Raw genomic sequence first — 24,448 nt, 5'->3', positions numbered from 1 at the left:
AGGGGGAACTTCTTATGTATGTCCTTATTTTCTGGCTACTTAGTACTGAGACCGTCAGGAACAGCAGCAGCAGCAGGTCTGGGGGACTGAACTGCAGTTTGGGAAAGAAGCACCAGTACTATCATAAATCTAAAAAGATATATATTTTTTTCCCCTCCAGACATCTCTGGAAATCCCCAAGTTCTGAACCTAAGAACCTTTAACTCTCTCTCCTAAGTAGTTTTCCATGAAAAAAACCCCAACTGTTAATACTAAAAAGCCACAGTACATGTTTTGAAGCCATCCAACTTTCTTTTTAGAACAGTAACAATAGTTTGATTCTTGTTTAAACGCCATTCCCACATTTTTTTCTGCCAGTTCCTCACTTCTGTGTACTTAAGAACTATCAGCAGATGCCGAATGGGGGCCAGGACCTCTCCCTTTCTGAGGCCAATGTGTACGGTCACGTCGCTGGACTCCACCGGTACGGACCAGGCGACCAAGCCCTTTACAGAAGCAGAAGTGCTGCAGCTCCATCCCGACCGGCGAGGTGAAAGGCGCCAAGGGCATCCTGCTTCTCCCGGCGCCTCAGGGCTTCCAGTTCTGTTACCTACACAGGCCCATGGCTGGTCCTGCTGATTCAGGTACTTAATATCAGACCCAGAGTTTGCTTTCATCTGGGGCTGGATAACCCAATCACCCAAAGAAATCTGTGGATTACACCTGAGAAAGACAACCTGAGCCTGAAGACGACTTCAGCTTTTCTGCCAGCGTTTCAGAAGCATATTAAAATAACCCCTTCAGTAAAGTCAAAATTCACTTTGTTGGTTTTTTACTATCTGAGACCATTCTGATCGCTGAAGATAGGTAATCAGGTTCAAGGAAACTTTCTTCTGTAAGTATCCAAGTGAGAATTAAATTGTTTTTAAAAATAGGTGTTGAAATAGAAACTTTCACATGTCGAGACCTGATGTTAGCAAAGTATTAAGACTGTTTTCAAGCACACGTTAAAATGCACAGCAAAAAACATTTGGTCCGCTTTCAGCACCCCAACACAGAGGCTCAGACCTCCAGCTGAAGAAGTCCATGTATCTTAACCTACCCCAAGTGACACCAGCTTATTTTGGCCAAAGCCTTAAACCTAATATCTCCCTGAAGGAACAGCTCCATGGAGGAAATTCTCACCCGATGAATTTCCATACACATCAACTAAGGCAGCATTTCACTGGGCTTGGGTCCACATGTTAACTTTTTAATCCAGTTTTTAATTAATGCTTAATTTCTGCTTATATTAAGGAGCGTTTTGCCTAAGTTAGGGTTCATGTGAGTTTTCTATCAAGTTCTACCATGCAAAGCTTTAACAAAAATGTTCAAAAGACTCCAAATCTTGTGTCACATAGAAGTGAGGATGGAAACATTTTTGTCGTGTGTTGTGAGGAGTCCAGCTCATTTAGCGAAGCAAACAGGGGTGCAACTGAGCTTTCTCATGGGAGCGTAGGGCTGCAGCTCACCGGGGACAGGGAAACTGTGCTGGGAACTCCTGCACCGCGCTGCTGGAAACGCTGACAAGCCCTGCCGGAGGGAGGAAGACCATGCCGGAGCTACAGGCAGGGCGAGCAGGAGCGCACATCCTAAACACAGATCTCCTGATGCTCTTGCCATGGAGTTTGGGACATTGCCCTTTACAAAAACTGCTCCTGTAGCTCTTAATACACGGAAGAGTTTTCTACCGGTAGAAAACGAGAGGGAAAAACCAAGACTGCAGCACCTCCAGGTTTTCTGGCTCTTTCTCTTTCTGGAGTTGGGTCATTGTAACAGCTCTGGTTCCTTCCTTAGCACACAGACCGACTGGCAAAAGCCAGAGCCCTCGGCTGAGTAAAAACTCCCATTAATGGTGGGTATTGGAGACAAGATCAGTGTCTTGCAATTACGACTGAGACGAACTTTTCCAGCAAGGAAAAAGCTCACAGCTTTTATTGCCCAATGCTTGACAAAGGCAGAGTCAAAGGAGGGAGGCACAGCTATCGGAACAAGGCTAAGAAATTTAAGAACACATTACATTTTGCCACTTAACAGCTTTTCTTAATATTTACTTTGAAACTCATGGCTTTCCAGTATCTGTGTGAGAGTTCCTCTTCACACACTCTGCCCAACACATGTTAAAACTTGTACGAATCTTTCCCATTACTTAAAAAACAAAACCAAAAAAAAGCTTAAGTCTGCGGCAGATATTGGTGTCATCTCCCCCAGTGCATGGGTATTTTTAGCCTTAACAGATCTGCTGAGGGGAAAGATACAGAAAACTGAACCGAATGCCTCTTCAGATCTTATCTCTGTCAATTTTTTTGCAAATGTAGATATGTAGGAATTGCATACGAATGCTGCTTTTTTCTGTTTACTTCCACATCTTCAGCCTGAGCCCCGGGGGAGGATGCCATCCCCTGGGAGGATGCTCAGCACCCCCCAGCAGTATTCCACCTCTCGCTCCCAGACGCCGGCTGACGGTGCCCTGCATCCCCCCCGCCCCGTGTCCTGGAAGCCACCGCCTGCCTTCCTGAAGCCTGTTGCTGGGAAAGTCACTTTTCCCTCTGCTGCTCCTTCCTTGGCCATCCCTCCAAGGCACGGGTAACGGTGGGCAACCAAGGATCACCCCCTCCAGGCCAGCAGTTCCCGGTCACCGCTGGCTTATTTTCTGTCCCTCAGGCTGTCTTCTCAAGAGATGATGTCTCCAACACTATTACCAGCTCCGCGCATTCCCCCTTTTCTCCTCCCTCCTCCTCTGCCTGCGCGGGGAGACAGGCTACGAGTAACAGCCGCACAGAAAGGGCGGACGTGGGCATCCGTGACCCCCGCTCTTGCTGGGCAGTGTATCGAACCAAACTGATTTGCTTTAAATGCTAATTTGAGAAAATACCATGGCTTTCTTCTAATCAAAAATAGGGCTGGTAAAGTAGCGTTTCAGCCTCCCTTCAGGTTACATGTGAATGTAATTAAAAGACTCCAGTAAACAAAGTGGAGAAGCCTGATTTGTCCAGGCTGAATCAAGCTCTCCACAGGCAGAGTGCAATTGCTTGCTTATGTTGAAGAAAATAACAGTAAAATTCCTATAACAAAAAATTCCTTCTTCTTCCTGTAGCTAATTACATCTCCGAGTGTTATGTTAAAACTCTGTCTCCAGTACTGATACTCAACATTGCCAGAGAAAGCAAGAATCTTCAAATAACATGTTCTTCATACATATCTCTGCTCTGGCTGCTGCTTTTGAAAAACCCATTCTGAGGTGCCAGGAACAGTTCCGATTATTCCAAATTGTGCCCCAAATGCTGAATCTGCTCCCTCCATGCACAAAGCTCTCCTGGTCACCTTTAAGTGACTGCAAAATAGCCAAATGCTTTTCCATAAGCCGCCTGGCTCAAACCATTCTCCTCCAGGACACGTTACAGACATCACGTGCAGGCTCAGGCAAAAACTTGCCCAGTACTTCACCCTGTGCTACCGCCGACTAAACAGCTCAGCCTTGGATTTTTTCAGTGTTTCTAGTACTAGGTACAAGGCTAAATAAAAGATATCCCTGCTACGTAAGATAAAAGTAGCGATGGCTATTCACTTGCAAAATTTATAGGTGCACCCTCTTAGAGAAAATGAAAAAAAAAAAAAATCTTTGAGAGGTCCTACACACGGCTTGCAAAGTTATAGCTCTTGGGAGGCTGAGTAGGAAAGAAAGGATACCTGTCAGCTCGCCACCAACATGTTTGAAGAGATTTGTTGGTTTCTATGGCAGTGGGGAGGGTAACGTGGCTGCCTGGTTACAGTTCTGACTGACGCACATCTCAAACAATCGTTCTCTTCCTGTTCGTATGACATAAGAAAAACAGGATGCTGAGAGGTGTTTATCTGAATGAACGAGATAAGCAAGCTCGCTGACATTTCTAAAAGTATAAGATTTAACTAACAAGATCTTATAGATTTTCTGTGGAAAAAAAAAAAAAATCCAACTGCTGCACTGCTGAATGTGATTAAATTATGCATGGAAAGATCCTTTCCCTCCGAACCCTCAGGAAACAGTTGAGGAGCTGTTATATGAGCCATGAATACCAATGGAAAGTCTTTTTAGTGTGAGATACTGAGTTACACTGCTGAATCAAAATTGAGAAAAACAGCTTGGTGTGCATTATCCTGCCACCTCCCCAAACCGCGGTCAGTGCAGGGACCGCTGACGGGGGGGCTACAGAGAACCAGGGCGCTGCAACGGTCCTGCTGCCAGGGAGGGCAGCCAGGCTGGGTTAGAAAGCGGTTTCTGGCAATGAGCACCATTTCACAGGCGCTGCTCAGGCCTTTCACTCAACCTGAGTAATCATCGCAGGTACTTCGGGGCATTTTAAATGTCCATCAGTGCCCGAGAGGGAACCTTACCACTCATCGCAATTTCATCAGTGAGGGAACTTGCAACATGCCCAAATCATACAGCCGAGTATGGTGCTGCAATCACTGCTGTCCGCTAACTAACAGCAGCTGGTACAGCCCAGCAGCACACCGCAATTTAAAGCAGAAAACCAGTTCCTGTCCAAAAAGCACAACAACATCGTCCCAGGGGTGGTTCTGGAGCAGGGGAAAGGTACTGGTCTTCACACCCGTGCTCTCGTCACCTGTAGGCACAGGCAATACACCCGGCGAGAAACCTCCAGCTCCAGGGCAAGGCAATGATAACGTAACCAGGAACTGGCTGAACAGACCGCAGGTGACCCAGCGTCAACTCGCATTTGATTTAACGCATCACTCCTTTTCCGTTGGGAAAAGAGAACTCCCCACAAGCAGGGAGAAAGGACCAGGTATACTTACAGACAGGTACATTAGAAAAACCTACAAGAAATACAGCTTGGAAGGTTAACTGCCAGCGGCTGCCTGGCTGCGGTAGCAGGAAGAATGGGGCTTTCACCAAGGAAGCTGGAACGGATGGGTGAGAGGCCGGGAGTGGGACATCCCTCTGTGTTTTAGGAGACATTTGGAGTATAGAAAGCACCCAGAGTAGAAGGGTTTACATGGAATCAAAGAAAAATAATGTTTCAGCCTGACTTTCCTGAGAGGTCATTCCTGTTTAGGAACTACTGAGGACTGGAGTTAAAGTCTCCTCAATCTTCAGCCTCACAGGAAAATCAATACTGCTCAATATTTTGGCTTGGGATATCCAAGAATTAGGTGATAACCGTCAAACAGGGAAGTTCAACAATCTTTCATGTACTTATTTGTTCATAGCTTCGCCTATTTAAAATGCACATATAATTTAAAATATAATACTCCTTAGGGTCTTTTGCATATCATCATATCCTATGGAAGAGCCAGAGCATACATCACAGCGCTCCGATCACTCTAAAGTACAATCGTGCCGTTGTGCACCGCTAGACACAGGGCCCGACGCTAAAGACCTGGTATTAACAACACTTTGTTTTACACAGCATCGGCCACCAGAGACCTATTTGAGCCCATAGTTAGAATAATAATGATGTAACAGAGAATGTAAAAACTCTTAGAATAGAAAATGAGTACAATCAGATATTGAAGTGAAGGATAATAAATATGTGGACTCAGTAATAGTTTAAACAAGTGAGCTGCGGGGAGTAGAAGGAGGTAGACTGAGACAGCTCTCAAGGACAGCACGATGAGTTGCTAGGGATTAAACGATCAAAGTGCCTGTGCACTGTCACAAGAGCTCCATCCCAAAGAGGGATCACGCCGTGCGAGATGCGACTGAACGTAATGCTTACCTCCAACAATTCTTTGTGCTATCGGGAGCATCCCCCATCCAGGAGTTGCAACAGACTTTCTGAGCCGTAATAGCTTGCAGCTGGTGCAGAAGAAGCTGGCTTTGGACCTCCAGCAGCACCAAAGCAAACACATGAGGAAGCCTGTACTGGCTTCCCTGGCACTGCAAAACCATCACCAAGTTTGACACAAAGCTACCTCCACAACCTAACACTCTCTGTGTGTGTCTGTGAGCTGCAGTTACCTAAAATCCTTTCCAAGTGGTTGCCCTCCTCCACCACCACTTTCTTTATTTCAAAGACATTTGAAATAAAGATCTTTGAAATCTCCCTTTCAGACTCTCACGCAGCCAAGGACGTGTTGATCTCCCAAATGTAAACCTTTTACAGTCCTTACTATGACCACTTCAACACTTCCTTGCAAGTCAGTGATGCCACCACAACATACCAATGAGGCACTATCACAAAGAGCTGCCAACAGCATGTATTACTTCAAAGACAACGTCCCTCCGTGTTTGTATTTTTCCTTCTTTACATGAGCAGCTGTTGATTCCCTCAAAAAGCTGCACCTCAGGCTATACGTTACAGTTCAGAAGGCACGAAGATGCTGCGCTCCCACACGCGGGCACTGGGAAGCGAAGCGGTTTACCCTAAGTCTCCCAGCAGAACCCCAAGGAAAGGAGAACAGGTGCCCGATTTTGACCTCCCTCATTTTCACACCAGTACGGATCCATCTGTTTTGACAATTACTTCTAACTTATTCTAGGCTGGTATCAGCAGCTCTGGAAACCCAGCGTGGAGCCGCCAGTGAAGGCACAGAGCCTCCTGGGCTGCAGGGACCATGGGAACCCTCACGGTAGCCCACAGGCCGTGCCTGGAGCCGCTACGCCTCTGTGCAGTCTCCTCTCGCCCACCGGGATTCCAGCTGCACCAGTCCCATCTTCTCAGGCCTACCAAAAAACCCACACCGCAGTCAGGATTTCACGTACAAATCAGTTCTCCAAGAGCAGATTTCCAAAGTCCTTTAGGAAGCAACGGATGACTTTTGTTACCTGTGTTATCCATATCAGAAGACATAGGGAGGAACAGACCTGTATAAGAAAGTGGATTTCTACTTACTTTTATGTAAATTATGTTTTCCCGTTTGGTGCACATGCTTCAGTCAGTATCAAAGGAACAAAATGGAAACCCAATCATTGTCTCTGGCTTGGCTGGCTTACGGATCAACTCCCAGCCTTTAATTCTAGGAAGCGAGTGACCACGATGTCTCATGACAGCCAAAGCCCCCCTCTTTCCATCTGACTCGCTGTTTGTCTTGGAAGTAGCCAGGTTAACGCTGTCCCACTCAGCCTGCAAGGGAATGCGGGGCAGATCGAAAGAGAGAAAGACAGACAGAGACAAAGACGGACAGAGAGACACTGCAAAAGACTGAGAGACAAAGACTGGCGGCAGGATGAAAGAGCACGGAACGAAGGCAGGACCCAGCCAAGCCAAACAAAGTTTTCCTTGAGTGATTACATCTGCTGGAGAGTCCCCAGCTTGCTCTCTCCTTGCTGAGAAATTCTTTTAATTGTGTCTAGGACATTTTAAAAATCCCAAGAAAAGCTCCTCTGTAATCATGAAAGCTCTGAACCGCGTGAACTTTTGTTATGCTGAATTACTGATAGCTTGCTACATACTTCTTGAAGTAAAAGCTGAAAATTGCTTTACAGAAGATTTTTCTGAGGTAGAGCCCTGGGGAGGGAAAACCGATAATAAATCTTAATTTCTTTTTCCCCAAGAAAAAACAAACAATTTAGAAAAATTCTTCTCCCTCCCAATCTCTGTGTAGCTAAGCACAGAGAGCATCCAGAAGACAATGAAAAGAGATAGCTCCTCAAATTAGGCAAAATTAAATAAAGTTAAATGCACGATCTGCAGAGCCAAAGCCTACAATTCTGTAAAATGCCCTCCCCCCCTGGAAGTCAACAGGGACGGTGGCTCTTCCACAGCCACTAAAGCCACTCGCCACTTAGCTGATGGTGGAGAGCAGGCAGTTGGGCAAGACCATATACCCAGCACCCATGCCAAGGCAGTACTCTATGTCAGGCTGCCACAGGCATTTTCTGGTATATATGAAAATCAATACTCGTAAGCCAGAAAGACAGATTAATATTAAGCAATTTTCAAGTTGGCTAAAAGAACCATGATTCTGCCTCGATCGGACACGCTCCTGGGGTTATCTGAATGCCACTGCCCGCTGGTAGCACATCGTGGGTCCAACTCTCTTGTCTGCGGCAAACCTCCTGGCAAACCTCCCTCATCTTCAAGCCTGTTTTCCCAGCATTAATTTGTACTCCACCACTCACTCCGATAACCAGAAATGCCAGAGAGTTTACAGACTCCAAGTACCTCATTTCTCTCCCGCACAACCCAAACATCTGCCTGCATATATCACGTAACTAGATATCTGTATTTACCGAATTTGTGGGTCAGTCATGGAAGACGCTGCGAAGGCAAGGCTCAATGTTAAAAGGCAAAAAAAAAAAAAATCCCTAGGTGTGTCGAGCTGGCCCTCAGCTCGCCACAATCGCACACTCCACCACGTCACAGGAGCGTGGTACGCAGGAAGGTGAAAGCATGACCGAGGGGGACAACTAACACGTCTGCACCCATGAAACAGCCACCCAAAGGTGTGCGTTGGCATACCACACGCCCTTCAAGGACTTTGAATTAATATTCGGCTGTATTTCACCACTTTGCTGGTGCGAAAGCAAAGCGACTCGTCCTCGTCACATCTCTGTTGCACATCCCATGCGAGTGCAGTTACACCAACCGGCCTGAACCCTCCCCGCTCAGCAGCTCGCCCCGCCGAAATGCGCAGAGCCCCGTCCCTGCCCCAGCTTGCGCAGGCTCCGGCCCTCAGCAGACCGTTCACAAGCCCGTCCCACCCAAGCTGTTGGCAATAAACTAGCTCGGCCAAAATACGGATCAGTTCTTGCCAGGCCAGTGAATTGAACCAACTCAGTGAAGGGTCCAAGGTAGCAGCACTGGAGCAAAGAGGATGACTCATGTACCCAGGAGTGGGTACGAGGGCGTGAGGGAGGAGGGCAGGGAGCAAGACCTTTCCCTTGCAGCTGCAATTAAGCCACTACATCAGTCAGCACTTCCATTTGCTCCGTTCTGCCAAAACACACATCTTTCCTTATATACACGTCATTAGTTACGTAATAGGTAGCGATGCACGTTCTTCAATGAACTGCAGGGTAGCTAGGTACAATGTTGAGTTTTATGTGCTCTACGACGCAAAAGCGAAGGCTCCAACTTAAGGTGAAAGTAGTACATCAGCCAGAAGACAGGATCTCCTCGTCTGCTGCAGCACAATATGGCCAGGCTACGATGCTGCAGCACCTTGAGCAGGGGTTGCAAGCACTGCCGAAAGGATGCAAATGTGCAGATGGACGTCAGCATCACCCAGATTTATTTTTTAAACAATATGTCTCATAGTAACTTAAAAACTGTATCTATCCTTAAGATAGGCAGACTTTCCAGGCAGAACCTCCTCCTCTGCTCAACTCTTCACGAAGCACAACCATCTCTCCCCTGCCAGGATCGCACCATTTAGAAACACCAGCTCAGGATCTACTGAACGACACTTCAACAGCGAGGCTGAAGGAAACCTCAATGGACAGAAACCCTGGAAGCTGCTACGGGAACTGGCACCAGTCAGCCTCCCATGGTGCTGAGCGCAGGACTGGGTGGCACCTGTGAGCCGGGGAGCCCACCTGAACCAGTGAGCAAAGGGACCGACGGCTCTCCAGCCCCTACCGCATGGTATGGGGAATAAACAGTCTGATGGACAATCTGCCAACACCCGCTGCAATAATCTCAATCTCCAAAACTGTGGAGGGTTCCCTAAAAACCTGTGGTTTCTTGGGGAGGAGGATGGGGTTTTGTTTTATGCTTATTTGCCTCTTGTTTTTGTCTTAGTGGATAACATTCATTTCCAGTAACTGTCGACCAAAGTGGAAAAGGAGTATTTAACAATAAAGTGCAAGAATCCATTATGAGTAATGGCAACCCATGTGCTTTTATGAAACAATAACACACCAACATAAAATAAATCAGTGCCTTTTAATTTAACAATGTAAATTACCCTCCCACCTGCTGTGAATCTCCGTAAGGAGAAAAAGCTGGCTGCATATTTACCAAGCTGTCTCTCCCGTCTCATTCTGCACTGGCCTAATGCCCTGGGGTTAGACTGTAGGACTCTGTCATCTCTTGCACTCGTATGACCTAAGAAAGGGAATGTGGCCTTTTTCCCACAAGCCCAGAGTGAGAACATCATAAAAGCTGAACTTTAGCCCCCTTTTTGGGCAGGCAGCACAATAGCAAGGAGGATGCTGTTACTCCCTGGAGGCTCTGCTGCTGAAAAACATCACCAAGCTCAAGTAAAAGGTCAGTAGTTAGGATTGCATCTCTTGTTTTCTTCAGTTTTCCTCCTCCGTCAAAGGCAGTTAAACATTCTTTGCACCCCCCCCTCCCTCCTTCTGAGAAATGCAGGAAGGAAGTGTTTGCAAAATAGTTTAATTTAAAAGAACGCACAATCACACACAGAGCAAACACTGCTTCGGACTCGGCGCAGGACATTTCCACAGCCTCACAGTTCCCACTAAAACACAAATGAATCCCTGCAGCGGCAGAGTCCTTCCTCCCTCCCCGCACACGAACGGAGGCTGCGTTTTCACTCCCAAAGCCGTCTGCCGAGGGGCAGACACCTCGGCTGAGAAGATCCACAGCTCCGGGCTGCAGGCAACCCGCTCTGCTCCTACAGAGCACGCAGCACCCGGCGGGTTCTTGTCAAGCCAGAGAAGAGGCCATCTGCCTGGGGAGCCAGGGCCGCGGAGCCGGGGCAAGGAGGGTGCAGAAAACCCCGTAATCCCTCCAGGCCCTGCGTGGTAACGGGCACCGAGAGGCAGTAACGCGGTCCTGGCTTGTCGGACACAGTTTCGCCTCCAGTCTTTCTCATAAGTAGCGCTCGTTTGATTTCACAGCATGTTTTTCCTCCAATGTTTGTTACCTGGACCTTGCTAGAGTTTGTGAAGGTTGTTTGGGACTGCTGGATTTAACTTGACCCTTGTCTTCGCTAGATTTATGTGAGAGAACCAGAGTAGGAGGAAGCAGCTCTTCTACTCCATCCCTTTTTGCAAAAAGGAATGTAGAGACCAGCAGGCAATTCATGGAAAACTTCCTTGGTATCGATCAGTTTACGTTGTATGATCACGTGTCCGATCTAAACATAATTCTTCTCAGTCACACAGCGTTTTCGTGTCCCTGGGCAAACAGCATTTACTATCACAAGCCTATTTCTTTGACTTTTCAGAGACTTTGGCAGTCCTGAGGACTCGTCTTCCCTTGAGCCATGAACCATGACAGCCACTAGCACGTGTCAGAAGGGGCTCGCAAGTCCCTGCCTGCTTTCACTTCTTTGAGAATTACCAGTCCTCCCAGCCACAGCCTCTCGAAATAAACACCTCCGCCGCTCGCGGCTTCTCCCAGCGCAGCAGCGCTTTTGCTCGGTGGTTGCAGCAAATCTGATCGTGTTACTGCCGTCCCGCGTTCCTTACATTGCTCGGCTAGCGTGCGGTGGATTGATTTCAAGTTGGCACTCTTGTACTTGAAAGGGACACTGTCAACAAATCACAGTCCTGTCTCTTTTTTTTTTTTAACCCATTGCTGTCACAGTGCATAATTAGATTAATAAAATAAATAAGAGATCAGTGCATGTAGGAACTGAGCAGAATTGCACCGGCTGCGTCTTAGAGTGTTGTCTTCTTCCTCCGAACAGGATGGCCGGGACAAGCAAAGACGCAATAAATTATTTTCTAGAAGGAAATTAAGAAGTTTTGCATGCTGTTAATGTGAGCACTTTCCCATGTACAGTCAAGCAGCTTCACAAAGGGGAAGATTAATACTTTCACAAAACAGGGAAATGAGACTGCCAAATGCCACAAACTGTCTGGGGACTTTGGGGCTACGGGAGGACCTGAAACTAGGTTGCTGAGTTTTGCTTTTTTTCTTTTAAAGTTGACAGCTTCAATTGACAGCATCTACTTTCAGGCCTGACCAGTGGGGAAACCTGACTTTTCCTAGTTCTAGGCCATGGCCCTGATGGGTAAGTTTTTTGGGTTCATTGTTTTCATAAGCATACAGCTATTGCTGCTGCTCATTATCCTTCCCACCCCCTGTAACTTTTACCTTCTTTTCTTTTTCAATCGGTGTTATTCACGTGCATTTCGGGCAGATTTAAAAACAACTGTTAGCATTTCAGAAATGCCTTCAGATTTTAAATGAGGACTCCATAATACTCCATAAAGACCTTAAATAAGAAATAATTTCTGTCCCACAGAGTGTTGTAAAGGCACTTAAGGAGCTTACTCCCCACCCCACGCCTGTTGCAAGCCCAGACAAAGAACAATAAAAATGTGAAAGAGAGGAGAAGGAATGAAATAACCACAGAAAGGCACATCTGGCTGGGCAGGCGAGGTGCTTGTGCAGGTAGCCAGCACGAAGCTGGGGATTTTTTTGCTTATCTAGACTGTTAAGAGTTACACACTGTTTTTTACATGATAAAAAAGTGTCAAAAGCGTAAACTGCACTGAGAGACGTGTTACAAATAAAACCACCACATCAGCCAGTGGGCATATGGGGTCAGGGTGGCCAGATTTCAGTAGTATGCAATTTGCTTCCAGAAAGGCTTCACCAACTACTTCCACAACTCTAGCCTAAAAAGCTTATCATTAAAACAACATACTCTTCCTTTAATTCTAGAGCTTACGCTCATATTCAAGTTTCATCCCAACTTTGCCAAAACGTAGCCTTACGTAAATACCATTTTGACCCTGAGTACACCGGGCACGCTGCGAAGACAGTCATGCTGCGGAAATTAGTGACAGTAGCATTTTTCAGAGAGAAAACCCAGAGGAAAGGTTGAAGGAATCCTGTAGTGTCAGTTAATTCGGGAAAAACACAACCCCACCAAATATTATTTTCTTACCCTAGGAGCAACTGCTGAAATTTCAGGGTAAGTTTTAAATTTACCATTAAGCTGGACTCTGACTTGAATTTTACCCCAAACCCTCCAATGACCCGAACAGAGAAGTCTTGGGGGTGTTTTAATTCCACACTAATTTACAAGCTCATGTGTTTAGCTGACTCGGAGGTGGGGGCTCAAACACAGAGTACAATTCAAGACGGGCAGCACCAATTTCAAACAAGGAGGGCAGGCGTAATTGCTGTGGTGGCTGATAGTCTTGCCATCCCCCTCGTTCCATTCCCAAGTGCAAACCAGTCCTCTTGCTGTTGGACACAACCTGCTAGGAGGTAGCTCTGGAGTATCTCAGGCCAAAGAACAATAGGATGGTTTCCAAAATACGCACTGGAAAATGCAGAGTTAGGACACGGTACTGCAGACAGCGACGGATGCTGACACCCAGAAAGACTAACCTAAGCGCTCAGCCTTACACATAGAGCATTCAGGCTAGAGGTATAAGGAAAATTAAGCCTCAAATATCAAAAAGTTGGTTCTCAGTCAAGTTAGACTAATATTCTGACATATCCAGTTGTACAACAGGATTATACAGTGATCTTGAGAGGTGCTTCAGTGATTGCTCATCATCTCTGAACAGCCGATCTTTGCAGGCTTTTGCTATCAGAGCCAAAATGAAATTCCCAGCTGAAAGTTGGCGAGGATACTAAAGCCATACTGAAAAAAATAAAACCAAATAGCTGTTTTAAGGAATGGTTAAAAAAAGGTTACAGAGTAGACAAGTCTGAAAATACTATCTCAATATTGTAACGCAGCGTTTATACAAAACCACTAATACAAGAAAAAGATTACAGTTCTGTTCTGAGCCTTTTCTTGGAGAGAGGCACAGAACCATATTCGGCAAAGGCGATTCATTTAAAGGTGAGGCCTCCACCTTATTTATTTCCTCCTTCTGTAAGGCATCATGGGCAGCGTTTGCCTCACCACTGCCCTCCCGTGAAGACCTGACAGAAGCCTCCGCCTCCCTCACGCCCGACCGCAGCCACCTCCCTCCCCTGCGGCAGACACAGCACCCTGGGGTGCTCCGGACCAGAGAGCATCCCCGGTCGCTGCCTGGGCTTGAGGCTCCGCGACCTGTGAGTGCAGTAGCTTCTTTACTAAACATCAGCCCTTTTCCTTCTTTTCCCCCTTTTTTCTTTGTCAAGCTGCTGCTTCTAAAGGGGAATTTTGATTATTGAAGCACTTGATTATAAAGGGAAGCAAATCCTCAGTAACCTGCTGTCAGACGCAGCCTGCAGATCGAGCCGCCGTGCGCACGAATCCCAGCCGTTTGCGCTCACGTGGCCTCCAAGGTGTTTATGCGAGACGTGCGTTTTTCCCGTTGCGCTGCCGCGATTGTTTGGCCGGGCTGGGTGATGGATGGTGGAGGAGGCTGCGTCTGGAAACGCGCTCCCAAGTCGACAGGAAGCCGAGGGGGCCTTTGCCAGCACTTCCTTCCTGCACACACGGGAGGACAGAATGGGAAAAACCTTGGCTGCCTCTTACCCTGAGAAAAGTGCTACCCTTCCAGCTGGATTACAGTAAAAATATTTTAATCTTTCACAAGATTATAATATCCTTCCTCTCTAAGTATAGCTACAGTGGTAGCAAGGCTTAGATAATGAAATGAACCGACAACGTAAAACTTGCAAGTGGCTACGGTGCTGGAAGCTGAACAAATGGAGGTCCGAAGCTGAAGATCCTTCTCTTCAGTCAAGATATAAATCACCAGTGGACCAGACCTGTTCAACCCAGTATCTTGACTCCAAGAGTAACCGGTACTAAGCACTTCAACAGAAGGTGTAAAACCCACACAAGTAGGACACTGGAAATGTGTCCCTCTTGACAGCTTCATTCCTGCCCCTGTTTTTGAGTGGATCTAAACTCAAAGCGTGACATTTATTACCCCTACAAAAAATAACGCTGCAAGGAGCAATCGATGACTATTCTGACTGTGCAATCCACACATTTCTGACGAGCACCCAGGATGGTTTGTGTTATGGAAACTTTCCTTGAATGTCTTTTTCCAAACACCCAGCCTCTAGGTCCTTTTGTGGATGATTCATGAATCTGCACGACATCCTGACGTATAATCATCATCTGTTCGCACTAATAAAAACACGTGCAGAGTATTAAAGAACAGATATTCCATGTCACCACAGGAATTCTCCCAAAATTTTCCATTCTTGAACTCCCAGATTCAAACCCATAGACAGCAGCAAGATCTTTAGTGTAGGCAGATGCTCAGAACCCCAAACGCATCAACCTGCTCTGCCTGCAGCCACGCGGACTGTGACAGCAAGCGCATGGCACGAAGGTGGGGGCTATGAGGACCTCTTCCCTTGCTATCCCAGCAAGGGGATATCCTAGCAATCCCCTCCGGCAGATATTGTCTGGATGAGTTTGCCCGAGCGAGTCTGAAAAAGGGAGGAAGAAACTCTCAGGACTCTTGACAACAAAAGAAAAGTCTCCAAACCTGTGAGCAGACAGCTCTTATAATGGCCTCTATTTCTGAAAAAGGAATCAGACAAAAAGACCTCACCCATTAACAAAGAGTAGGGAACAATGGACACTGTCAAAAAATAGCCCTCACGTCAGAACTAAGAATGCCCCTTTACACATCCAAAAAAGCAGAGAGCTGAGCCAGGGCCTGGGAGGCTGTCAGGCACCGCTCCTGGCTTACGCGCCTCCAGGCCCTTCTGCTTTGCAGAAACTGCCAGAAGCACGGATGATGCTGAACTCCAATAACCAAAGATGGGGATGGAGGAGGAGAGGAAATTTATGGGAGGACTGAGCCAGAATAAGTAATAAATTCCTGTCCATTCCATCTCTCCAGCAAGGACCCCAACACTGAAAGTTTGTGGGACATAGAGGAAAACAGTATGGGTATGCATCTTCCCTGGGCCTCACTTTACAGGGTAAAGCAATTACAAAAGCAATTAATGAGAAAACTAAACTATGGATAAAATCTGAATGAGTTGTGTAACACACAGCAATAAAAATCCTGTGTTCTTCTGAATGGGTGAGAAGTTATAAAAACAGTTGTTATAAAAGGTTTCAACCTGGAATACAGTTCTAAGAACGCTGATATCTAGACGCGGACCAGGAAACCTCAAAGATCCAGTAACCTTCATGGCACACGTTGAATTCACAGGTTTTGCTCTATTTGTGACTCAGCATTCTCCTCCAATAGCACAAAGGAAAATAAATGGAAAGCAAATTATGCTGAAGAAACAGGAGAAGATAGGCACACACTTGGACAAGGAGAAAACTCACCAGTGGGCTGATCACTTGAGTCACTGTCCTGATTCATCCTCCCAAAGGCGGCACCAAATCAGGACGCTGAGCTCCGTGGTCTACAGCTCAGAGTTGGTAGCCCAAGCTCTTGCTTCTGAAAAGAAAAAAATGTCGTGTTACTATCAAACCACAGGAACTTTACCCTGTGTGACAAAGGAAATATCTTGTGCGTGGTCCATTGCCTTTGTATCTAAGCAAGATAGTGGAGAAACTGTGTGCACATGCAACTTAGCATAGAAGTCACTGTACATTGCCTGAAGATCAGAGAACTAAATGGTGAATTGGTGAATTAAGTCAACTAAGAAACACTGAAAAGTGGCACCTGAAATCTCATGCAAGTTAAAACAACATGTAGTTAAAAGATCTGGATTCCTGGAATAGGTCAAGATTAGCTTTCAGATTTCATTTGCACAAACAGGAGTCTCTAACGCTGTTTACTTGATTAACCAAACAAAACCCCAGACCTATCTAACTTCCAAACTGGACAAACAGCCCACGTGAAAGTATGTTTTTGCTGTAGCTAAACATCTTCTCCTCTTTGCTTCCTTGCCCTTCCACTCATCACATCTCAACTGTGGTAGAGTTGGGAACAGAACCCATGTCTCCCAAATCCCAGTCCAGCGCCTTAACCACCACATCCTTCCTGCTGAATCACATTGCAGAATTGTTTATCAGGAAGGAAATTCCCCCTTGAGAGCACTCACTCTGAGTGTGCTGGTGGAACACAAACGCTTAGAAAAATACAAATGGACTAGCAATAACAACAAGTGATTTAAGCCGCTGTGCAACAGGCGAAAGGTATGCATCAGTATGTTGTTTTTTGTTGTTAGCAGCAGTAGAAGTAAGGCACCACTGAGCAGGACATTACACAGAACAAGCGGTGCATCCGGATGTCCTCAGAGTAATAGCCTCCTCCTCTTCTAAAGATGATACGTAACGTTGAAAACATTGATCCCACGTTTAGCATGAGGTGTACGCCACTCGGAGGGGGATTCAAGAGGTTTATATTCTTACCAGGCACCATGAAGGTCACCTTTGGTAGCACCTCATGCCAAGCTGCTGTGATCTAGTGGGTCAGAATTAACCTCAACATGGTGGGTGTACTAGCAAAGGACCTTCACTTTAAGGTCTTTAGCAAAAAAAAAAAAAAAAAAAAAAAAAAAAAAAAAAAAAAAGAAAAAAGCCAGGGTGGTGGGGAAGATACCAAAAGCGGACCAAATATGTTTTAGCCTAAACGCAGTTTACCCCATTAGTCATCCAGAAAATAAAAAGGGTTGTAATTCATCCGTGATCTGTCCGAGGGGACAAACCCACTGAAATGGCAAGTTCATAGTCCAGGGCTCTGAAGAATTTGGCTCTGCTCAGTAGTTGGGCAAAAGAGAAGAATTTCCCCACTTGCAAGCAATGGCTTTACAGGTTGCGTCTGCGAGACCCCACCACAATAACCAACACAAACACGCGCTTGGGCAGGTTCCCAGAACTCTGACGAGGTTTCTTTTACACTCCCTTTCAAATGTCATTGTATAGAAATTCCAGCAAGACTGACTCTTCAGGGGCAGGGAACCAAACCCTCAATCACAGCGTCCTGGGGTCACGTTCATAGAGCAGCTTTCAAATAGCACACCAGATAGGGCTAGCTGCCTCCAGCGAGCCGCCTCGAGAGCAGACCCAAGGGAGCCGTGCTCAGCCTCCGGTGCATGGGGCTGCCATGGGGCCATGGGACAGCTAAGGGCCAGGTCTGTCCCACGGACACAGGCAGGACACATGGACACACCAGCCCCACGGGAAGGCAGTCTTCTCCCCAGAGGAGCCCGGTCTGAGGGCAGCCATCCCACCACGCACCCACGGGAACACCTGTAAGCTTCTGTTCCCTACGACCATCTCCTCTGTTGGCTCATTAAGCTTCAAGACTGGTGCCCACTGACCCCCAATTGTGCCAGAAGCACCTCTCAAAGCAAAGCAGGGAATATCGGGGCTGCTCTGGAGACACAAAGCCGCTCCAAGGGCACTTTGTGTGGGATCCATCTATCGCATACAGACACCTGCATCTCACCTGACCCTCCGGGCTCCCCGTCTGATCAGTGGAGATACAGAGGCACCTTGTGGGAGCTCACTCGAACAGGGATGACTTGAAGAGGACATCTATGGAGTAACCCGTTTCTCTCTGGTGGCTGTCCAGAGAGTCTCGGTGGCAACCTCTGATGAAGGCATCTATGTCCAGCCAGCTGAATCCCACCCTCTATCATTACTTTACCCCAGAGCTGAACATACCGGCTTTGCTGTCCCACAGCACATCGAGACACACATCAGAAAGTGTCAGGCAAAGCACTGGTATCAAACAAAATCAAATGCCACTGCTTTGAAGGTTGGTATTTTGAATCTATCATCCCCTCATTCTTTCTGTGTTACTTTAATTGCCTACGGTTTTTTAATTTATCTTAATATATCTACACAGATACAAGAGTCAGATGGAGTCAGACTCTTCTCAGTGGTGCTCAGTGACAGGACAAGGGGCAATGGGCATTAACTGAAATACAGGCAATCATGTTTAAACAGTAGGAAAAAATCCTTTTTTGTTTTTTGTTACTGTCCGAGTGATCCAGCCCTGGAACAGGCTGTCCAGAGAGGCTACAGAGCCTCCCCCCTGACTGGCCACAGTCCTGAGCAACCCGCTGTAACTGGCCCTGCTCGGAGCACGGGGGTGGAGCGGGTGATCTCCAGAGCTCCCCTCCAACCTCAACTACTCTGCGATTCTGTAGTATGCTTGAAGACTGTATAGTAAAAGACTCCTTACGTTTGGGATGGACACAGTTGAAGACAGCCAAACCTCATTACCCAGGGGTAATGCCTGAGATTTCCAGAGAAACTATCATGCTATCCCCAGTCTGCTCCCTGTTCTTTGCCCCACCAGGAATCACTGCCTGCTGCAGAAGACCTGCCTCCGTTTTGTTCTGCCCCGCTTTGTCGTTTTTCACATCGCTGGCATCAGACACATCCAATAATTTACTAAAGGGAAAGTTTCTTGCCAGAAGACACCTTGAGGCACTACTTCCATTCTTTTGAACAGTAAAAGAAAGTCACAATTTCTCCTCAAGGCTTCTTTCAACCTTGACATTATCTAAAAACCTTCAAGCCTTGCTTTTTTACATCATACGAGACTAATTTAGGAATTAATATTAAATGTAATTCAATTGTTCTTCACTAAAAAGGTTATTTTCTCATTCCTTGCCTGCTATTTTTGTATTCAGGATCAAGCTTGTGTTTTTTTCCTATTAGGTCAGCCCCACTTAGGTCTAAAACAAGTGTGTCCAGAGGGAGAACGTAACTCCACATCTTCAATCCTGCAGGATGTTGTAATCAGTTTATAAAAATTTCACAAGATTCAGTGGTGAATAACGGCACATCAGAAGGTAATTGCTGTTACGGATGTCTTCTGCTTGGTTCAAAGCATTCCCCATACAGACACCCAGCACAGAACAGCTGAAGAAAAAGGCTTCTGCAAAGAGCTGCCAAAGTGCTTCTCCAAGGACTTCTGATTCTTCTCCAGAGCAGGCGTGAGCACTGCTGAGCTCTTGATTTGGGGACTAGTGCCATACAGGACTGGTTTGCTTCATAGTGAAGCAAAACCAGCTCATGATTGCACCCGGTCATCCTGAATGACACACGTGGCGAAGCAAGGAGGATGGGTTCGGGAGACGTCTGACGCCTCCCCTGCCTGCAGTTCACAACCGCCCCAAAGGTGAAGCACCGTTCAGGTGGATGGGGAGGCTTTTTCACCTGACTGTGTAAAAGGGTTCACGGTCCTGCTTCCTCAGTACCAGCTGCGGCCACAGCCACCACCAGACAGGGAACTGGAGGCCACTGGTTTCCTTTTGAATTATTTCGGTTCAAGCAGGGCCATCATGGGGCTGGAGCGAACAAGAGACTCCTGAACCCTCAGCTTCGGAGCCACGCGGAGAAAAGCAGCACACCTCTCTCCTGATAGTTTGTTAACCCTCTACGGGGTCAACTCCTCGGCTGTTATCTCAAGCCCTGCCATAGCTGGTGCTTTCCTTAAAGTCTAGCAGCTGGGTGAAGAGACTGTAAAAAATCTTCTCTCTCCTGAGAAAATGTCACCAAAACAAAAAAGCGGGTTTCTATTCCGCTTGGTTATGGAAAAAGATTTGAAAATGTGAAGTGAGAGTAACTTAAAGCTTTAGAAACAAGAAGACAAATACTAGGAAGCAATGTTCAGTTGTAGTTTTCTCCATACTGTGATTTTTAACCTATCTCACATTTTTGCAACCTGCCTTTTATTGCTTTATTCTTACAGAACATACAGGCACACACAGCAAAAGATATCCAGCACTACGGATCCCTCTGCAGAAAAAAGAGTCCAGAGTAGGGGTGAAGGAGCTGTAGCCCTAGAAGTCCTAGCAAAAGCATTATCTGAAGACCATGGGTGTCTTTTCATTGACTTTTACAGACTTTGGATCCTCTGCTTAAACCCAATTCAGCAGCCCTGGGGTCAGATTTAGCTTTTAGGCTCCCGTCAGCCATGAACCCAACACTTCATTCTTCATAACGCACCAGCTAAGCTACACCACCCGAAATCTCTGCTCCGCTCTTGAATTACAGCATCTCAGACTTCAGTATATCACATACTACCTACATACCGAGCCTCTTTACAAGCAATCTCGGTAGCCTATGTTATTTCAAAGTGGGAAAAAGTGACGAAGAGGCCTGTGGCCTCTTCATACCACAGGCTGAAATGCAGACAGCAGTTCCACCTATTTTTACAGTCTTTCCTTTATCACATAAATCTTTAACTACGCAGAAATAGAAACTTCACTTCTCTGTGATAAGGATACACAAAAAAAAGCACTGACACCAGCAAAAAAAAAAGAAAGAAAACAAAAAAAAAAAGGCAGCAGAAGCTGTCAGCCAGTGCCTGCCAGCGACACTGCGTCCGTGCAAAGAGCCACGGGCAACCTCAGCTCCTCACCACCATCCCGAAGGAGGCCGGGCTCCACCGGCCCCCGCGCCCCCGTCCGACAGCACCGGCAGAGCATCGGCACAGCAGAAGCCAACACTCGAGTGTGTTACTGGGAACAGGCCAGGACAAGACCCTGAAGATAAAAGCTGCCTTCTGTATCAATTAATAATGTGCCGTGTGGTCTCTTTTCCCAAGTAAAAAGCGATAGGAAAAGAAGAAACGGCCTCAAGCTGCGCCAGGGCAGGTTTGGGTTGGGTATTGGGAAAAACTTCTTCCCCCAAAGGGCTGTCAGGGCCTGGCCCAGGCTGCCCAGGGCAGGGGCTGAGTCCCCATCCCTGGGGGGATTTAAAAGCCGGGGAGATGTGGTGCTTGGGGACATGGTTTAGTGGTGGCCTTGGCAGTGCTGGGTTAACGGTTGGACTTGATGATCTTAAGGGTCTTTTCCAACCTAAACGATTCTATGGTTCTATGATTCTATTTGGGTTCATTCTAAGGAGGAGATCCCTCTTTCTCCACTTCGGTTTAATGGAATTTTTATTAAATGACTATTGATTTTTGATCATTTATGCGAGTCATTTAATCATTCCATACCATTATTATCACAATAAGATTCACTGGAACCGCTGAAGGCTCAAAACAGAACAAATACAGCAGAAACCAGTAGAGCTACGCAGTTCTAGCGTACACCCTCCACCTCATTAGTTCTGACATTAAAACTAGAAAGCAGCTGAGAAAATATCAACAGATATCTATCAAAGTCTGTTGGATTATCAAGGCTATCCCCCTCAGCACGGTGAAACCCGCCGGCTTGACAAGAATGAATTTTTAATGGAAGTTCCTGTCCAAGTTTCTAACATCAATAAGCAAATTGTTGTGACACCAAGAGCATAAATAAAACCTGAACCCGTGCAGAAAGCGCTGTACGCCAGGGAATGCGTCTTTCTGCATGCGTGCTGAGTGTCTGGCACATCATCGGCATCAACAGGGTACCGAGAATGAAATGATTGTTGTATGCAGGTCCTAAACGTGCTGAGCAATATTTGAAACCAAGTTCACACCCAGCCTTTCATAACCCATAGCTGAGTGTGCAAATCACAGGCCAGCAGCTAATTTCTGTATGTTTTACTCCTGACAGTAGCGTTGACCCCACATTATAAAAGCAGCAACTTCAAACGGCTGGGTCGCTGCTTCCCTGCCCGCCAGGATAAACAGTTTACCAGCAGCATCCGACTGAAGTTAATGCAGCGACACACTACTTCATTCACTTTGCAGCGGTACAGCGAGGAGGGTGGGCAGGGACAATCTAACAGGACTTCGTGCAGCAAGATGAGTCCTCCTTCCCAAAGGAGGGAAAAAAGAAAAAAAAAAAAATTCACAGCTTGGACTTCAGTTTCTGAAAGCCCAGGAAGACTTTTCAATGTGATGCTTCAGTGATTTCTGCCCTGAAGCTCTCCCGTTGGAGGGACACCGTGACTCCCAAGGCAATGTGTGAGGCAGGGGAAAGCGGCCCCAGCACATGCACAGAATATTTGTCTCTCAGGGCATTTGGTAAGAGTCACGTTTGCCCTTTCTTCTTGTAGATCTGAAGAATCACAGATAGATAGGATGAAATAAATTCTTTACATTGATTCCTAAGTATCCCTGCAACCTCCAGAGTTACTTGGGAGACAGTTTGCTGTCTGCCTCCCTGGAAGCCAATTGCAACAGAGCATCTAATTGCAACAGAGCATCTAAGAAGAGGCTCATTGCACCAAGAGAAAAAACAGCCTGGCAGCGGCCTCCTCTGCCACCACACCGCTGGCTCCCAGCATCTTCTAAAAGGCTCCCAGAACGACGTCCCTCCTCACCTGCACACCTCCACTCCCACCAAGAGGCTCCCGCAGGCCGACAGCACTCAGATACAAATGTGCCCACGCATCCAAGCGACTACAGCCGCTGGTCCCTGCCTTTTCTTATTTCCCCCGCCTTCTTGAAGTATGTGTGAAGTCCTCCTAGTCTGCCAGCAACCCGAATGGGTACCACTCTGCAGACCAAGCTCTCCCTGCTCACCTCACGCTTTTTATGCCTCAATCACGTTCAGTCTATTGGAAAACTCATCCTGGAAACACCCCACACAACTAAAGGCACTGCTGAAACTCAGGGCAAGGCTTCGAGGGTGCTTCTTGGGGTCTGAGGTGGTTCCCCCACCGCGCTCCAGCCCGGTGGAAGGATGCTGGCTGCAGGACACGAGGTGCTGAGGCTCACACCTGCCTTTGCCTTTGGAGGCTGGAAGCCCGCGAGTTTGTTCGTTGGCCTCTGGCACCCTCTGCTGACAACCACCACCGCCCTGGCCCATCCCCGCCGGCCCACCCAGCGCCCAGGGCACGCACCGAAGCTTCAGCCTGGAAGGGCCATACCCTGCTCACGTAAGCCACGTCTTCTTTTCTAGATGAACATTGCATAACTTAAAATTTCTTTTCTCTTGTTTGTTTGGCCAGATATTTCTGTAAAATTATAGATGCAAAAATACAGATGCCCCTTCTTCCCCTTGGTTTGCTCCCGTAACTGAGCGCTCCGTGTAAAGGAAGGCACCCTACGCTCCTGGCTCTGGTGTTACCTAAACCCCCTTGTATTTCTCACCCTTTCCACCTACCAACGACCCCCAGCACCTTGCATGCCGCACCTATCCTCTCCCTCCTTTCTGAAAAGGTATGTACCAGGGAGGTGACCTAAACTCCAATGGTAATTTGGAGAATTAAAAGGGCAATTAAACCAAAGCACAATGGTCCTGCTCAGGTATCAGCCGGGGATAACCGAGTCTCTCATCCCTGGAAGGGAACCGTCCGAACCCTTCCAGTCCCACGCTTTTGGTGCACAATTCCCTCAACACTCGTCACACAGCACCTGTAGCATCGCGACCCCTCCATGTCCCTGAACTGGGCAGGAGGACTGGGGCGCGGAGGAGGAGGAGCAGCAGCAGCAGCCGTGGAAGCCAGAGCTGAGCCTGGCAGGGGGGCTCTGTGCCACCCCCTCCACCCCTGCAACCCGGCACCGATGAAGGAAAGGGAAGGCATCATCTCACACACCTCTGCAGCGATCCTGCAACGCGCCCAACGCGGGGCGTCTCACACACAGGCACGCGGGTACGCCGAGATGTTTGAACGCGATCAGCGACAGCCAAACTCTCTGTACTCGGCAGACACCAGAAGCGAAGGGGTTTGCTTAACCGAATCACTGCCGCGACACATCCCGACCCTGCTGTGCTGCGCCCGGAGATTCCCGAGGAACAATGGACACCAGCAACAGGATATTCTGTGTACAGGCAACAGCGCAACAGAAACCTCATCTTCTCAGATGTGTTAACTTTAGAGATTGATTTGCAGCCTTGTTACT

General features: G+C 47.3%; 1 protein-coding gene across 1 annotated transcript in view; it reads right to left on the bottom strand.

The window, feature by feature from the left end:
* The window catches only part of EXD3 (exonuclease 3'-5' domain containing 3), a gene marked incomplete at its 3' end in the record, with an annotated part of 300,929 nt that overhangs the window by 215,652 nt on the left and 60,829 nt on the right, over nt 1-24,448 (bottom strand). The window contains exon 6 of the mRNA XM_082327142.1: nt 16,081-16,195. Coding sequence (XP_082183268.1) covers nt 16,081-16,117 — 37 coding nt within the window. The 5' untranslated portion in view covers nt 16,118-16,195. The remainder of the gene's footprint in view (nt 1-16,080; nt 16,196-24,448) is intronic.

The sequence above is a fragment of the Platalea leucorodia genome (genome assembly GCF_965183815.1).
Source record: "Platalea leucorodia genome assembly, chromosome: 15".
In the NCBI taxonomy this organism is placed as follows: domain Eukaryota; kingdom Metazoa; phylum Chordata; class Aves; order Pelecaniformes; family Threskiornithidae; genus Platalea; species Platalea leucorodia.
This window is presented reverse-complemented; position numbering and strand designations above follow the sequence as displayed.